Source organism: Nuphar pumila, unplaced genomic scaffold (assembly GCF_984573655.1).
Source record: "Nuphar pumila unplaced genomic scaffold, dmNupPumi1.hap1.1 HAP1_SCAFFOLD_475, whole genome shotgun sequence".
NCBI lineage: Eukaryota > Viridiplantae > Streptophyta > Magnoliopsida > Nymphaeales > Nymphaeaceae > Nuphar > Nuphar pumila.
Window position 1 is genome coordinate 31,794 of NW_028323364.1, and position 18,486 is coordinate 50,279.

The following is an 18,486-nucleotide window of genomic DNA, read 5'->3' on the forward strand; positions in this document are numbered from 1 at the left end:
CTTCGCGTTTGGGACGAAGATCACACCTGTATTTTGTCCATTCTCACAGCCTCCTCGCACTCGGCCGGCGCCATCCGAGCAATCTGCATCCATGAGGACCAAACCGTTTACGTCGGCAGCCAGGTGAGCTTCTCCCACAACCACCTACCAACCCTTACACACCAGCACAGTGTTTGGTCAGAATGGGGTTGGACCGCCATCTCTGTCCCCAAAACTTGTGTATTTTCAGCCACCAGAGCCCAAAAATCGCTCCTCCTTGCGAAGCACTTGACCAGCATTGCTACTACTCGTCTCCCCTTCGCTTGACCAGCCAATTCAATACACAAAGCTGCAGCTGCATGCACCTCGTTCACTCGAGACCGTTCCGAACAACATGCAAATGAGCTGTGCAGGACACAATGTCTGTAGGGGTCTTGCGTTCACTCCATTCCATTCACCAGCTTGACACGATCCAGAAAATGTTCGTCAGCTTTTCACCAGACCCTGTACATTTTCGGGTCCAGATGCCCGCAGCTGCGTGAATGTTCCGGACAAAAGTTTGTGTGTGCAACCTGCAGCATTGCAAGCATGACATGCACGTGAAGCTTCACTGACAAAGAGTGACATGCGCAGGACACAACGTTGAAAGCGTACGCGCCAGAACTGCATCACGCGCCGGCAGAAGGCAAAACGCTCGCACAGACCATCGCTGCGCTACCGAGCGAAAGCTCCGACGCGCTTCTCGGGCCCAAGCCATGCCCTCCAAGCGCCTGTTCCAATGCGCTCCCCCCCCCTCCTCCCCGCGCTGTCCGGCAGGGCTGGCCGTCGTCGAACGGTCTCGCCACGTACGTCGAAACGCGCCCCATCGCTTCCTGCTCGTCCGAGGAGAGCCACTGCAGCGCCATCAACTCGCTCGTGTGCTGCCAACAGTATGTCTGCTCCGCCAGCGGCGATGGGACAATCCGCGTGTGGATGCGTGAAAGTTTAGCCCTCGTGGGCATTCTGCGGGGACATAGAGGAGCTGTGTTGACGCTCCTTGCGTTAGGTGCGCTGCTCTCTACGTTGCTTCCTCGTCTGTTACACATACCCTACGACCTTTAGGGTGGCAAATCATTTAAAGATTTGCCACAGCCCTGTCTTTCAAGGCCTCTTGTGAGCTCATGTGATGTCAGAATGCAGCGCGGATTGTGCGACAGGTTGCCCAGCATCGAGATTTAGCAGGAAACCGGCTCATGCTCCTCTGTCTCACAGAACCAGCACCAAAGGGGAATACAAAGCATTTTGCGACGGCGAAAGTATACCGTTTGTACGGTATAACGTCTCAGCTGTAATGAATGAGCTAATCAGTAGCTCGAAATGAAAAACCTGATGCAAGCCTTGCGAGTTCCGCTACAAAGGCAAGCATGCTTCAGGACAAGCAGGCGCATCACAGATGAGTCAGGGGGTCGCCATCGCAGAGTCTAAACTAGAGTACCCCAGTACAAGCGCGTACGTGCTGAGTGTCCACATTTCTGCGAACCTCAGGAGACATCGATCGCTTCGGTAGACAGCGTCGAGCAATGCGATAACGAGGCGTGGTCGCATGCATGTGCTCCCATTTTAACAAACGGCGGTGTAGTCCAGAATTGAGATGCTGGCACAGCAAACGGCAGAACCTGGCACCAGAACCATCGAACAATGAACAATCTGCTGAAGCTGGTTCGCACGAAAGGCGTTCTGATGCTTCCGCTCAGAATTCAACAAACCCTCAGGTTCTGATTGTTGTTTGCAATGGGAGTTCGTAGCCAATGCATAGCAATCGTAATGATGTCACGGCCAGCAACACACTTTCCTGCTCATGTGTCTGATGGCAACTTCATGTGCGGCTACTGTGGCAATCATTGTTACCATTCACACCACCCGAGGTTATCGCACTGGACGAGTGCGACTCACCACACCTAGACCTGGCCGTACTTTCTCGTCTGTTCTACACAGCAACAAATCACTTTCTCGTCTACCACCACGGAGAACCTTACATCGGGCTGTAAATAGTGTTGAACATAGCGGGAGTTGGACGTACTCAGCAACAATCCACTCAGGGCGCAGCAACGCAAGACTGTCGCAGGCGCCATGCTCGACTCTCAGCACATATTTGAGTTCAGGGGGGCTGCTCATCTCGGGTGGCCGAGACAACTTGATACGCGTCTGGGACATGGACGCGATGGTGTGCCGGCGCACGCTGCCAGGCCACACAGACGACATCCTTTTCCTCGCGGGCTACCCCTCCTCGATCTGCTGGAATGGCAACTCGTATGGCGAGCATCACTTCGAGGACGCGCTCGACGAGCATGGCATCGATGGCCACAGTGATGGCGGCAGCACGGAGTGCAACATGCCCTCTGATGCGGAGCTCGCGGTCATTGCTTCGTGCTCGTCTGATGGGACCTGCCGTCTCTGGAGCGGCTGCACTTGGTGCTGCATACATGTCTTCCATCCCAGCCCTGGTGCGCTCCCCGCACTTCTACCGCTCGATGTGGCGGACTAGCGATGTCTTGCACGTTCCCTGTCTCAATATACTGCATTCTTGGTCAGGGGGGTCCCAAGAGGGGGGACAGCTCGATATTGGCCAACTTTCGACCCACACCCCCTGAAAAACATGGACCCCTGGCCGGAAGGTCGACCAGGGGTCAATGGGTCGAGGGTCATCTTACGCCCTGACCACCCGCTGGCATATAGTTGGCGTGATGGCTTGACCTGCCATGCTATATGAATCGACTCCTCCAACTAATGAGAGTCAAACATGCGGATTGCAGTTTCCTGCAGCTGGTGTGGTGTTTACAGATTCTGACCGTGGTTTCTCATTTTACCGCTGGCCAGACTGACTTGCGTCCAATTCGAGTGAGCGAGACTCACCTGAGCGAGAATCACGAGGTTCTGCATCGAGACACATGAATCAGTGCCAGGAATTCTTGTCAAAATTGTCGGGGACATTTTGACTTTCTGTGTCGCCCCGCCCTCCCGCTCGTCTTCTTGTGTGCTGTCATGATCGTGGAGCTTGCTGTGATGATGATAAGTATGTGTTGTTTTACAACACTACCGCATTCACATGGTCATTGGCAACTTAAAGTACTACGAATCTGTGTTCATTGGGAAACCGATGGCATGGCTGTGAGCGCATCACAAGACTCTGAATATCTGGGGTCCAAAAGACTGGGTGAAATGAAGCATTGTCATGTCAGTTGGGACTATGGCGATGCCACACACCCACATATGCTCTGAACCTTGTGTGCCAGCCCTGCAGGCCCTCAAGTGCATCCGGTACTGTGTGGAGCTCTCGTGCGGGAAATGCTGGTCCTTGGCCTAGGAGATGGCACCATGTGGGTGTACTCCATCTCTGGACTGCTGCACGCCATGTTTGAGAGCTCCGAGAGCATGGTCCAAGGAACCCTGAGCATGCCAGCCAATGAAAGTATGCTCTCCTGAGATCACTTGATTCCTCTATGCCACATACCCTCGCTATACCCTAGAGTTCATGGGTATTTTCTCACACACTTTCACATTCGCATTGGCCACTCCGAGCGCAACTTGGAACTGAGTTCGCAATTGAACATATCTTGGAACATGTGGTGCGTTGATTGTTTCAATTTGGTAGTGCTTGGCAACATGCAACAGCTATTGTTAGTCCAACACATCGACAGCACTTGGAGCATCAGCCAGGGGCTTGCTCACAGCTCTGAGTGTCAGCAGATTACTATCTTCCGGCACTCAGAGCTCAACTTGAGTAGCTTTGCAATGCAGTGTGTGCTGCAGCCTGCTCTTGCAGTCTCAGAGAGTTGAGCCCGACTCGCTTTGCAACAGAGTGTGTGCTGCAGCCTGCTCTTCATTAGGGCATGAGCTGGTCAAGGAGACGTTGGAGACACATTGGGAGGCGGCGGAGATGTTGCCGCTTTGCGGCTCGCTTGAGGGCAGGAGCTCTCCGCTGAACATGACAACGTCGCTATCGATCATGCGGAGTCGTACCGGGGAGGGTCCGACCCGCAAGCTTCGGAACAGCTCCACCGTCACTTGGCGCCGTCCCTACCAGGTGCGCTCGAAACAATTCACAAGAATGTCCATTGTCTCGTCTTGTGTCCACCATCTCCAAGCAATATTACATTAGAGGACTAGATGATCATCCTGACAAACAAGGGGTGAAGGCACCCCAGGTTGCACAAGGACGATAACGATCCAACCGCTGATGATTCAGACGCTGATGATTCAAACGAGACATCGGCCTGGCACAGTCCTGCGTTCTGAGAGCAAATATCGCATGAGAAAGCGATGAAGCCGTGAAGAAGGAAGAGAAAGAAACCTCTGCACATCTGGATTGCTTGCGCAAGGAACGATATTAAAGAGATACATGCGCCACACACAGTTTTACCCGCCAATCCACCAGCATGCACGATTGCCAAGTTGACTCAGACATCTACCATGTGGATGCACCGATGCACCAGTGTCGTAAGAACGTTCATCATCATGACGGCAGAACCCTGATACGCAAGTCGCACTCAGAGCTGCCAATGTCCATGTGGATGCGGAGGTGTTGCTGAAGCATTCAAAGGCGCTGCAGGTGAAGGAGACTGCGGAGATGCGCATGGATGTTGGCTTGCTGTACTGCCTCAAGCAGTTTGTGCGCATTAAAACGGTGAGTGGGGACCCTGCACTCGAGGAGGAGTGTTTCCGGGGGTCAAAGTTCCTCGCAGGGCTGCTTGAGAGCATGGGAGCTGAGGTGAAGTTGGCCACCAGTGCTGACTCTATGCATCCAGTCGTCCTCGCTCGTCTCATCACCTGCCCCTCCAACCCAACAGCCATCTTCTATGGGCACTATGATGTTCAGCCCGCTCATGAGCCGGTGTGTTTTTTCGTTCTCTTGTTGCACCCTGTGTTTCGCCAGATTTTTTGGTTCCAGATACCCGAAAATATAAGACTCATTGGGACACAAATGGGGGTCAAAACGTGGTCTAGCGAAGCATTGGTTGCGCCTTGTGTTCCTTCCGCTCTCCTTCCTGATGCTCCTGTGGAGTCGAAATCAAGCTCATGCTCATAATTGTTGTAGCTCGAGCCAACATTGTTTGCGGGGGCGGGCTGTGTTTTACGGCCAATCTGTGGGTGCAGGACTGGGAGACAAACCCTTTCAAGCTGGTGTCTAAGGACGGCTATCTGTACGGACGAGGCACGTCGGACAACAAGGGCCCCATCCTGGCAATGATCTATGCAGTCAGGGAGCTGTTGGACCGCAATGAGGGAAATGAATGCAGTGGGCTGCCGGTCAACGTCGGTTTCGTCTTCGAAGGCGAGGAGGAGATCGGGAGCATGGGCCTGCGAGACGTCGTCGAGGTTAGCTTCGCTTCCGCTCCGTTCTTTCTTTTCCTTTTGTGTTCCGCCATTTTTTCGGGCGTGTGATCCGATACAGTCCATCTTTCTTGACCCGTTCGCGATATCCAGCCGTGGAGTGGTGGGGATATGCTGGTGTGTTATCCAGCGTAGTTGCATCTGGAAGTATTTCGCAGGTGCTGTATCATCTCACAACAGTGCTATTCAGCAGTGGGAAGGGTCATGATGCGGGGGTTATGTAGAACGGCGCATCAGTAGTGATGGTACTTGCGTCACTGAGGCCCGTCGTGCAGGAGCACTTGGCGTGGTTCAACAAGCCGGAGCTTGTGATCATCTCCAACTCAAACTGGATCGGTGACGTTGTGCCCTGCATCACGTACGGCATGAGGGGCATGATCTGCCTATCTGTAGAAGTGACAGGGGGAAGCCAGGACTTGCATTCCGGCAACGAAGGAGGGGTCATCAACGAGCCGATGTCAGACCTCTGCCGCCTCCTCGCCACTCTCGTGGACTCCAACTCCCACATCCTAATTCCAGGGTTCTATGATGATGTGGACCCTGACTTGCTGGATCCAACCCTCAAGGGCATGCAGGTGCATTTGTCCACAACAACAGGCGGGAAAACAAGCCGAATGTTGTGTGCTCAGTTTCGAGATAGATGGTTGCATTTCGCAGGTGCCTTCGCCGCCCATAGCAAGACAAAGCTCTCAAAATATGGCTTGCGCGCTGTGGTATAATCAGGCAATAAGCAATAACTAAATTGTGGTTCTCAGATATTTTTTTTTTCAAGCATCGATAAGTCAATTTCGCAGGTGCGTACAGCACCCACATTGGGCGGCAACACCCCTGTGTGTTTCGCCTCAGGCAGGGTTCATGACAAGCGGCATGGCCATAGTCAAGGCAAGCACTCGCACTGTGTTGCGCTCATGATGATGCATCTCTTACACAACACTATACCATCCGCATGGACATTGGCAACTCCAAGAACTGCTTCGGAATCAGTGCTACCGTTAGTTATCATCACCTGAGGCAAGCGTACCTGGACCATATGGCGCTCTATAGGGTTCCTTGCGATCTGCCCACGATGTTACCCACTGGACGACTGCGCAACGGCGTTACGGTTGACACTTGCACATTCTAAGAGGCTTGGCAAGAAGCTCCTCACACCTGTTAAACGCCAGCGACGGATATGATGGTTGAATCTGTTGGCATTTGGATTGCTTGACGTCCAACCCTAGCTGTTGGGTACGTCTTCATATGCCAGAATATCAGCGCAGCTGACATCACTGACCTGGGTTGTAAGCTGCGCCGATATTCTGGCATATGCAGACGTACGCAACAGATAGGGTTAGACGTCGAGCAAATCATATGCCAACACCATCGCTGGCTGCAGTGCGTCGCCAGACCTTGCTGGGTCTAGCGCCTGAAAAATGCATGAATATTGGGGACCAACCACGGGGTCGAATCCGGTCTGGCGAAGCAGAGGTTGGCTGAATCGCGTGCGTCGTGTTCTGTGCAGGCAAGCGCTGACGTGGAGGACTTCAATGTGGATGAGTACGCAGCTCGTCTGGGAGTCAGCCAGCTCTCGTGCGGAAGCTCTGTGGAGGAGGTGCTGACCAAGAGGTGGTGCCTTCCCTCCCTTTCCATCGCTGATGTTCGCTCCTCTACCACCGATGCCTCAACCGCGCATTTTGGCCCCACTCGCTTCTCCGTCGCGCCCAAGATCGCCCAGGTTTGCCCTCCTGTGCAACCAGAATGACTTTCGACCCCCTCTTTTGTCCCCAAAATTCATGTATTTTTGGGTATCTGGACCCAAAAAACCAGAGGGTCTGACAAAGCACTGCGTGGAACTCCTCTCCCACAGCGTCCCCACTTGCTGCATGATGCTAACAGCAGACCACAGTGGAGAAGGGGACTCACCTGCAAGCGACCCATGTGTGACTAGACCTCCATCTCCTTAATCTGTATTCTGCCTTGCGTAATGGCATCACGCACTCATGATTGCACAATATTCAATGCTTGGAATCCCATCATTGCTGCATGTTGGATGCTTACATGGTGACCAAGCTCATCATCAGTCCCAGAACATTGAGGTCTTTGGGAGATCAGCAGTTTTGCTGGTGCTGCTACTGTCTCTGGTGAGGTAGGTTGCGACCTACAACTCGCGCACGCAAGAAAGCCTGCTTTGCTATCGAGAGGCAGCTACTTATGCATACAAGAAGAGCCGATTACAAGGACATGCTCGCACCAACCTGCATGACTGTGCCTATCTACCACTCACTCAGCTGCGGTTTAAGAAAGATGCCATTCTAAAGCAGAGGTAGCCAAGCTGACAAACAACGTATATGGGAACGTTGTTTGTCAGCTCGTGAAGTCCTTGTCCCTTTGTGGGGCCCTGAAGCTGCGTTGCGCGGAGGAACATGCATATTGATATGCAACTACGCCGGGCTTCTTCCAGCATGCTCAGTAGCTGCATAAATGAAAGGTTATTCATCACAGCTGACGTATTTATACGTGAAAGGACTACATGGAGTATGCGTTGAAGGGGCTCGCGCTTGTAGGGCAACATCTCGATCCGATACGTGCCGAGCCAGAAAGCGGAGACGCTGGTGGACCACTTCAACCGCCACATCCAGCAGGAGTTCGCAAAGCTTCGGTCCGCCAACTCCCTCACCATCCGCGTAAAAAATCGAGGTGCGACGCTGTCAGACCCACGACGTCATTTGGTTTCGGAGGAACACTCAAGAGTTACATCTGGGTCCATATATTTGTGGACCAGTGTAGTGCATGTTTATGATCATGTCATAATTATCTGTTGTTATGTTCGTTCATGTATGTTACGTCTAGCGTCCATTTTTTCCTCTTGTAAACTCTATAAACCCTTTGGCGTTTTTGTTTTCCCTTTGTTGTGGCCTGTGCCAGGCGAAGCTAGGTTCTTTTGAGACCTTAAAATGGCGCAGCAACCAAAAGGAGCGTCGGGCCAAAGTTGCGCATCGGGCAAAAGCTCGCTTGCCTTTTTGGTCGCATCCCTCCTCCAGTGTGGTGTTGTGTTGCACTTCTCTGTGCAGCTTTAAATCATCCAAAAGCACTTGGCAAGGGCGAAACTGGTCACGGCAGCCTGATGTGCCCCACAGCTATTGCCACCCACCAATTTCATTCGTTCATTATTACTCTAGATACACTACAGCTCAATGGGGCTCAAATGGGGCTTGTCATAGTACCCTGCACGGGAGTGGAATTCCATGTGCCACATGGAATTCCACTATCCTTCCTCATGCGGGGAACTCCCCACGTCATGTTGGGAGTTCCCACACCAGGAAGGGGAAGTCTCCTATTGCTATACAGCTATTCCCGCCCATCACAAGCTACGCCAGCCACTTAGGTGATGCCAGGCTGACGGGCAACTTGAGCATCTGCAGGCCAGTACTGGCAAGCGGACCCAGACAGCAAAGTCTTTAACATGGCAGCCCGGGCAGTGAAGCAAGAGTGGGACCGAACGGCGCTGGCTGTGAGGGAGGGGGGCACCATGCCTTGTGCATCAATGATGGAAACTGTTCTTCATGCTCCGGTCATCATGCTGCCTATGGGACAGAGCTCGGACAAGTGCCACCTCGCCAACGAACGAATCCGTCGGATCAATCTCATCAAGGGGAAGAACGTCGTCCGCAGAATCCTAGAGAGCTTGGCCCCTGAACAGCTCCACATCGCCGCACGCTCGCCGTGATCACCAGCGTTGGCCAGGCCCTATAATTTGCGGGCCGCGATGCATGAAACTGCATGAATTTCTCGGGCACAAGTGGGAGTCAAACCCCATTCTGGCGAAGCGCTGGCTGCAACGCGGGATCGTCGAGGGCGAGGTGCATGAGGAGCTTGAATTTGCCTTTACGTTCACCAGGTTTGAGGCTGCGGAGTCAACTTACCATGTCAGGTGGTACACATGGTCATGTTGCTTGGCCTGCGTGCAGCTGAGACCGCGCGGTCGAGGCCTCAGTGTTTGGACTCGAGCCAACGTGTTCGAAAGACGAGTTGATAGGCTCACGTAGACATAACCAAACCAATAAGTATACTGCAAGAGCTGAGACCGCGCAGCGGTCGAGGCCTTGTGAATTCTATATTCTGTTTACATTAGGTGTACTGGACTACTACTTTTTGATCTACACATCGCAACCACCGAAGTGAAAATCTGTCATGCGAGAGCTGCGCCACGCGGTCGACGCGATGTACATATATACCGTACTTTTAGAATAAATGCTAGCAATATCTGTCCGATCGTTGAGAGCTTGGCGCTGTAGCAGCTTGAGTTCGCTGCGTTGTGCGTCAACCTGAATGCGACGCAGTATCTACTTGACGTGTGATCGAGCTGAGAACGCTGCCTGCAACCTTGCTGTGGCTGAGGACCACATGTTGAGCAAAATATTCCGCATTATCCCATTGTCAGCTCAGACGGGCGGTCTGTGTGACATCGGGTCGGACATCCGGGCATCGGTCTCAGTGAAGCACGTCACTTGTTGATATTATGTCCCTTGAATGCTGCCTGTACGTTCGTCGTGACCCAAGGTTGCTGTCTTGTGCACGTTTTGACTCCACACTTTCCAGATGATCGTAGACAGGTAACTCTTGTATGATGCAATGTGGTGCACAGAACAAGCGGTTTACGTGCTGTTTGGCATTTTTTACCCCGTTGGTGCTTGTACAGCACCTGCACTGTGGCATTTGAGGAACCCATATCACTTTTTTTTTTTGTCCCTCTGTCCTGAAGATGTTGCTGTTACTTGAGGCTGGCCATTCATTTTTCCATTGTTGTGTGTGTAGGTCACGGCAGCTGGCCAAAGGATTACTTGAAATGCAGTCAATCTCGCCGCATGCCGGTATTGTGCAGGTTCTGTTGGATGCATTGAAATGTAGGTGGGCAACGTTCCATGTAAGTCTTGCTTGAACGAACGCACTCCACTTCAATCAAAGGAGATGTATTGCTCATCAGCTTTCACGGAGGCTGCCCACAAGTGTGACTGACGAAAACATGCATAAGCATCTCCTACCGTGCTTTCGGATATCAGTAGTCAGGTGTGTACTCACGACATAACAGGCTCGACATGTGAGAAATGGCACGTTTGAGCTTACAAATGATGGGTCAGCGTTGGCTTCCTATACTCTTGGACATGCAATGTATTCAATACACGACCACAGATGACAGAGTTCGGCCAAGTTACATGAGCAAAGACGAAACTTCTTGCAAGCTGCTGTCATGACTCAGGCAGCTCCACTCCAGTTGAAACCGCTCCATACTCGGCAGCCTTGGGGTGTTTGCTCAAGCTCGGTGAATCGTCCTTCCCAGCGCGCGTCTTCAGTGCCCCCCTACGAGGTGTGGTGGTGCCAGGCGCCTGCCGAGCCATCTCCAGTGCCGAATTAAAATTGTCCGAGTCCAAGAAATTAACAGAGTCCAAGAATGGGTCGTCGGCTGGAATGCGAATCCCATTTGCCATACCCAAATCAGAGCCGGAGTCAGCCCCAGGCTCCTTGCTGTGATGCACTCCGTAAAAGATGTACACCAAGAGCGACAACACAAACCACACCGCAAAGCGAATGTACGCATAATATCCGAGGGAGGTGATGAGGAAGACGTTGGCGAGGACGGAGAGGCACGGCGACACAGGATGGAGGGGTACGGTGAAGCGCTTGGGAACAAACGCAACAGGCTCGGCAAAGAAAGACGCTACACAAGCAACCCAAAGCCCGCAGCAGACGATCGTGAGTGCAGACGGTGCGCGGGATGTGTAGCTGATGGAGAGGGCGAAGGAGAGGGCGATGAGGAGGAGCATCTTGCAGAGAAGGGAGGAACGAATTGGCTCCGAGGGGGCCTGGTAGCGCTTCCACAAGCAAGCTGAGGACACCATGAAGAACACGGACAATGTGCCGATGGAGACGAGGTCCGCTAAGGCCTCCAGGTCGACGAGGAGCGCGAAAACACCTGCTGTGCACGCTGTGATGATGGTCGCGTGTACTGGAGTTCGTGTGCGCTCGTGCACTTGCGCCTGCACAGAACGAGTTAGAATTTGGTATGTGTGTTTGATTGACACCGAAACCTGTTTTGGCGAAACGTGCATATGATTATGCAACCACACCGGGCTTCTCCCAGCATGCTCAGTAGCTGCATATAATGAAAGGACTACATGGTGTATGCGTTGAAGGAGTTACATGTACGGCTGCCTGTGTTGCATCCACTGCCAACCATGCCTATGCTTTGAACCAGTGGCTGTTTAAAGGCATTAAAAACGAATCGAAGATCAGGATAAAATGACATAGGTGCTGACGCGTAAAACGTGAAAAGCACGGGAATCTGCAGCTGGGGCCATGCAGTATCAGTGGGATGTGCAGAAACCAAGAGCATTTGCTGACCAATCTTGGAAGAGCAGAAATTGCTGTGGTAAACCTGCATCATGGCCAGAGATCTCCCTGCTGCTGATCTAACATAAAAGATGTGAAGGTGCTTCTCTGCATTCAAGATATGGGGCGCACCAGCCAAGGTGGTACGAGGTGCTCCCGTCCAAGAACCATCCAGATGCGGGCTTGTCCAAGAAGATTGACGAGCAAGCTCGTCACAATGCCTGCAACCGCGCCCAACGACACCACGTACGATGCCCACTGCATGTCGACGTTGATAAAAGCCGTTGCAAACGGGGCATTGACGTCGATATCAGTGTAGTAGACCATTCCGCAGATCGCCACGCACATTGCGACATACAGGCCGGAGCAAATGCACAACGACATGACGATGCCCATGGGAAGGTCAAACGATGGGTTTCGAGTCTCCTCCGCTGCAGTCGCCACCGTGTCGAAGCCGATGAAAGAGAAGAATACCTGCAAGGCACTGTTGTTCACTTTGGCCCTTCAGTGCTTCGCCAGACTGAATTTGGATTTTGAATTTGGATTCGACCACCCCTGATTGCCCCCCGAATGCATATCGGCAAACATCAACATTTGAGGTATCGACGAACTTAGCAAGATGGTCGTGACAATCGACTCAGGGATTCTCGCCTGAGTCGTCCACATATATGGCCTCACTTAGAGCCCAAGCACACAACGAAAACGCCTCTCTCGGGGTTTCCAAGAATACATGCATGTTCGAGCGTCTGGGTCGCAAAAACACGAAAGTCTGGCGAAGCGCTGTGGCGTTTGTCATTGCGATGTACAAGCAAGCCATTGTATTGCAAAGTGCCTTACAATCAGGATTTGATTCCCGGGTTGCACCTAGAATTCACAAAGGACGGTCACTGCCGATGGATGGACTGCAAGACAACCTGAGCATCACATTACAATGCCTTATCAACGGCCAATCCTGAAAGCTTCCGACGCGATAGTGGTTGCTGACTTGAGTGTCTTTCACATGGATGCATCAGTGTTTCGAAAAATGGCAGCAGCACAAGACAGGGATGGCGAGGGCGAGAGCAAAGCCTTGTTGACATGGTCAGACTCGACTGTTTCGAATATTCATACAACGCGATCCTCAGCGAACAAACCCGCCCGGGTGAACATATATTGGACTTCAAACGCAAGACATCGCATGCATGCTTGAAAAGTTGGACAGACGATTCAGCAAGTTCCTATTGCATTCTCTGAATTTATGTGGATGCGGTATTGTACTGAAAAGGTGCATCATCATTACTGGAGATACATTAGAGCAAGAAGTAGTTGGCACAGGCCGAAAGATACATCATCATCATGCTTCTGCTTGGATTTTTTGAAAAAGCAGCAGGTGGAAGTCTCCAGGAATGGCGGCCGAGGCAGCGTTTCGCCGGAACTTGTAACTTACCGGCCGCGATGCCTGAAAATGCATGACTCGTGGGGGAAAATGGGGTCCAAGCCCCGGTCTTGCGAATCACTGAGCCGAGTACGCACCTTGGACGCGCCCGCAAACACACCATGCATGCCAAAGGGGAGCAAAGGCACGAAGTTCTCAGCCTTGAAGCGTGGGAGCCCCGCGCCGAGTACAAAAACAATCACTGCAACGTTGAGCAACGTTACGGCTGTGTTGAAACGCGCTCCCCCTTGCGTCCCAAAGGCCAGCATAATCGAGAGCGCGATGACAACGAGGACGGCCGGTATGTCGAGCATGATGATGTCGCTGTCGCTGACAGAGATGCGGAGCGCGTTGGGAGATAGGCCGAATAGGGTGGCTGAATAGGAGGAGAAGGATCTGGCAACTGCTGCAGATGAGAGCGTGTACTCCAACACTAAGTTGCTGGCTGAGATCCTGCAACGGTGACTGGTTGATTTGTTTCTTCGTCGACCGTGATGGTGAAGAAGATGGAAGCTCGTGAAGAATGCGAGGGGCCGCGCGTTTTCGACAGGCTTGCTTGTTCCGACCGCTGACGTTCAATGAGCTGTATCACTTCGAATGTGCTGTCTTTGTTGCTTGACTATTCTGCCAATATCTACCGTACGACCGGTATATTTTTGCCGTCGCTTAATGCTTTTCCCTTTGGTGCTGGTTCTGTGAGACAAGCATGGAGCATGAGCGGGTTTGCCTGATAGCTGTTGATGCTGGGCACCTTGTTGCTCAATCCGCGTCGCAGTCTGACATCACATGAGCACACAGGAGGCCTTGAAAGACAGGGCTGTTGGCGAATCTTTAAAGGTCGTAGGGTATGTGATGCAATGATGATCACTTGGCTACAACAGCGAGTGCTGGGGGCGACGTTATCATGGAGGGTTTAGTCACCAACGCGCTTCGGGCTCAGTATCCGCCTATGTAGGGGCAATGCTGTGATGCACCGTCACTCTGTTCAAGTTTCGGCTCGTGCGAGCGACCGCGCGTTGATTACAGGCTTGCCTGTCCCGACCGCAGTCGTTGTAGTGCTTCGAACGTGGATACTTGGTTGCGTTCAGCCTGAGCCGACTTGTGCTTGCTTTCCTATGTGATATAATGAGGGCATGTAGCAGCAAGGCTTTTGTGGTTGAAAATATCATAATGAATAATGCCAGCAACTGTGCCAGATATTCAGTGATTTTTTGGGACTGCATGGTATGTCGAGCAGTGGGAAACGGAGCCATGTATTAGCAGGACTTACCAGCCTGCAAGTTCTCCAAAGACCATGGAGATGTACAGGAAAGCTCCACCAGCCACCGGAGTCTCCACTGCAAACTCGGTGTAGCAAAAGGCAGACAGAACGGCTGAAACGGAAGCCACCAGATACGAAAAGACTACCCCAGGCCTGCATGCACGACCTGCTATCAGCCAGAACTCGATCCATGTGTATATGATATATCGTTTTACAACATTACCGCATCCACGTGAACATTGGCAACTCCAAGAGCTACTTTAAGTTATAGGCTGTACAATAGCGTCGTTGGCTGCCCATTGTTGAATCAGCACGCACAATATCAGATGATAAACATCACATTTCTGGTATCAGACATAAGCTCTTGTACAAGCTAATGCGTGTTGTTGATGGCATGCATCTCTCATGGCGTGCATGCATGTGACGCATGGAGTCCTGCAAGTAGGCCCTGTCCAAGAACGAGGCTCACACCACTGCCTGTGGGAGAGAAGTACAACAGCGCTTCGCCAGAACCTGTAATTTGTGGGTCGCGATGCTTGAAAATGCATGATTCTGGAGGGCGAAAATGAGGATTGAAGCCTATTCTGAAATCATTGAAGTGCAGTACGTACGCAAGACTCAACGGAGTTTTGTGACCCCATTAATGATGTATTTCTATGTTATGAGGACATGCTTGTGCAGGCTGGCAAATGACTGACCGACAGGTCCTGTTGGAAACTGTGCATTCGGTTTCCGTTCATCTATGTTACTGGCACGACATGGTTGAAATGCTGCAGCCCAACCATGGACTTGAGCCAAGACAGGGTTGGGCCGTCCCTTTACCAGCACGACCTCATGAGTCAGCAAGCACTATGACCCCAGGCAGGGGCAAAAGACAGGGGTCCAAGCCAGTTCTCCAACACATGGGACACTGAATCGGTATGACCAGGTAAAATAACAGCTTATAAGAAATCAAGTAATGGCAGATATCCACGCGATCTTGAGACAGCAGCTGGGTCACAAGCTCACAGATGGTTGCTATTGTTCTTTCTCAGAAGCCTTCTGGCCGTGTCCATCGCCCGGTGCTCATGATGAATTAGGCAAAACCCTGGATTCGAGATTGAATAAGGAGGAAACCGCACACCCCGCAAAATTCTTGGCAGCTACTCCTGTCAAGACAAAGACACCGGCCCCTACTATGCCCCCGATGCCAAGGAACGTCAGGTCCCAAGCTCCCAGCACCTTGGAGAGCTCATGTCCAGACGAAGCGGCATCTATCTGGGCCATTGACTTCGACGAAAAGGCCTTCCTCTTGAGCTTCCCTCCTGTTGAAGACATATACCTAGATATTTCGGAAGACATGGTGATGACTTCACACTCGAGCTGGCAAGGACATACAACAGCTGCTCACTGTGCTGGGCGCAAACTGCGTGGGTGCGTCATGTGGACTTTAAGTAAAGATGGCAAGCAACCTCGTGACACAGAGAAAATCTGGACTGTGTACCAAATAAGATGCCAGGCTGCATGTTAGTTATATGCGCCTGCATCAAACATGTTTCCACAACGACATGTCTGGGGCACCTAATTTCCTCGAAAGAGCCCAGCTCGTCCTCCTCCTGCCGACTGACGACTTCTTCAGCATGAAGTGAGCATTTGGCCCAACTAATGGCATAACACGCAGTTCCTGGCAGGTCTTCCTAGGCAATGCGAACATCGACAGTCGCACCATCGACTATCCAAGGATACTATCGAACCTCAGTAATCAGCATTCGCCGAATGACTCGGTGAGAAGCCATGCATCCCATAACATCTGGCGTACATGCACATATACGCATCTTGCTTTTTCAGCGATCTGCACAGCTTCGTCGCCCAAGTCACGAGCTGAGGAAAGCTCTAGGATAACAGGCACTGTGTCGCATGGAAGACGAGGACGTGCTTTTAAGTAACCCTCCAAGCTTCAGCATGCAATTGAATGGAATACATTTGAATATCAGCGGGGTCCCCCGTTTCCTGCAGACAAGTTGCCACCTCCAACGCATAATCTCGAGCTCGCAACCCTGCAGAATCCAATTTCCAGTCGATCATCGTACATGCGGCCAACCGCAGCATCCAAAATACGAAGCCATAAAACACAATTTTCGATTACAGAACCCTCCATGGGTCGTGGAGGAGCGTAGAGAAAAAGGGAGTGAGTATCGCGACAGCTGCTGCGGTAAGTCACACTCCATCCTTCCTTTACCACAACCCCACCTGTGTCATGAGCGAAAAAACTCGTTTCTTCTTGCAGTTGATTCACCATCGCTCTGGCTCGTGAAACAGCGCGCTCACCCGTCTGAGCGTAACTTGCTTTACCACGTTTCAGGATGGCAAGTTTTCGCAAGTTCCATGGAGCAACCTTTGAGAAGCATGGCATTGTTCGTCTGTATGTGGTCAAATTGAAATAGCACGCTATCAATGTAAGTAGCTCTCTATGTGTCACTTGCACGACCATTGGCACATTGCCGAGAAGCACAGTGGGCGTTTTCCGACTCGACGCCATTTCGCACTTTGAAAGATGAGCAGCGGTGCAACATCATAACGAACCAATGAGGGACAGCGTTACTACAATGCGCTCGATTTTCGTAGGGATCTTTAAGGGCGTTACGCATCCTCACTTCGCCAGCAGCCTCCATGTCGTCAACTCGGCAAAACCTCCCCGTCCAACGAGTCGCCCCAGGGTTCCCAGTCAGTATCGTCCGTCCGTTCGCAACCTACTGCCCTCCCGAATCGCAAGTCAGGTCGCTGGGACTCGTCTCCTTCCTGGCATCCCATAAACCCGTTGAAAGGCTCCACGAGGTCAGAACAGGGAAGCTCGCGTCAGATCCCAACGGCACCATCTGCCTCATCGGTCCCTCAACCATGCAAAGGGAGCGGACAGCCCTCCCAGGTCCCGTCGATCCCAAGCTCTCATCCAAACAACACGACCCAGCAAGCTACCAGGGCCCCCTGTCCCAAAGGCTATGGCAGCACTAGCTCCCGATCTACCCCCTGCATACACGCGACCGACAACAGCTTCACTATCACGGCAGCTGAGCTCAGCCACAAGCCCATTAAGAAGGCGCACCCTGCAGCTCGATGGCGCCTCACCAGATGAAAAGCCGCTACAAGCGGCCGCTGCACTGCCATCTCAAGACGTCGCGGGTTCATCTCAACAACAGCACACGTCACCCGTTGCACCGAAAGCGAGACCCAAAACGATCAGCACACCAAACATCTGGAGCCCGTTGCGAGCGCGATTAACCCGAGCATGATTGGCGGCCAGGCTGTCCTACCAGACCCTGACTTTGATGCACTCCCCTCTGGCACCGAGTCCACGAAAAAGTGGGATGCATCCAGAGGTCCGAAGGGAAGTGCAGAGAGCGCTGAGGTCCTGGATGACTTAGACGCAGTCCGAGCGAATAGCAGATCTGATTGCATCCGCCATCAGCGATGCGCAGATGGCAGTGGCGATTGATTCGTCATCGAGTGAGCCGATGCAAATACCCTACCCCACAGCACATTTCGAATCACCCACAAACCTGCCTCAGCTGTCGACGGCACACGTGCGAGGGCCGACGAGCAACGGAGGCAAGAATGTCTCGACGCTGCAGCGCCCAGAAGGCGCCTTGCTCCCTCGCCTGGCGATGCCAACCGCAGAAACGCTTCCATTCGCACCACAAATCCTTGCGAGCGAAGGCAGCAGCAGCGAGCGAGGGTTGGACTCGTCTCAGTTCCCTCAGGATCTGGATTTCAAGCCCAGACGGGCTCGTGGGGACGCCACGGCTACACAGTCGCCTCGGCCCAGTTTACCTCAGGTAGAAGTCTGGCGACAGCCCTGCCCGGCAGTGCTGACATCAGAAGAACAGCTCGCAAGCCGCAGAGCGCAAATTGGGAGAACAGCACAAGCATTCTGGCGATGTGCCTGATCCACGTGCAAGTAAGACAGTGCAGCATGGGGCCTCCCATTCAGAAGACCAGTCGCTTGGCGGAATCGCGGCTACGTGCAGATCCCAAGAGAGCATGGAGAGGGCGCAAGCAAGGACGCCAACGACAAGCGCCACAAGTCAAATTCCCACACCGACAATGACAGCTGCCCAGG

The 18,486-nt window shown here is 52.5% G+C and overlaps 1 protein-coding gene across 1 annotated transcript; it reads right to left on the reverse strand.

Annotated features, from left to right (window-relative positions):
* Nucleotides 1-10,574: 10,574 nt before the first annotated feature.
* On the reverse strand, nucleotides 10,575-15,707 carry LOC149810202 (cationic amino acid transporter 1-like). Its single transcript, XM_089994386.1, has 5 exons — nucleotides 15,514-15,707; nucleotides 14,400-14,543; nucleotides 13,228-13,582; nucleotides 11,848-12,189; nucleotides 10,575-11,363 (listed from the first exon to the last, which is right to left on the reverse strand). The coding sequence occupies exons 1-5, from the start codon at nucleotides 15,705-15,707 to the stop codon at nucleotides 10,575-10,577; spliced, it is 1,824 nt and encodes a 607-aa protein (XP_089850512.1).
* Nucleotides 15,708-18,486: the final 2,779 nt, after the last annotated feature.

Bases quoted from the DNA above. Each gene is read 5' to 3' on its own strand.
- LOC149810202 (XM_089994386.1), bottom strand. From the start codon at position 15,707: ATGTCTTCAACAGGAGGGAAGCTCAAGAGGAAGGCCTTTTCGTCGAAG. The intron at 14,544-15,513 runs GTGTGCGGTTTC...TCGTGCATGCAG, and splicing joins GCTGCCAAGAATTTTGCGGG to GCCTGGGGTAGTCTTTTCGT. The intron at 11,364-11,847 runs GTGCGCCCCATA...CGTTCTGTGCAG, and splicing joins ACCTCGTACCACCTTGGCTG to GCGCAAGTGCACGAGCGCAC.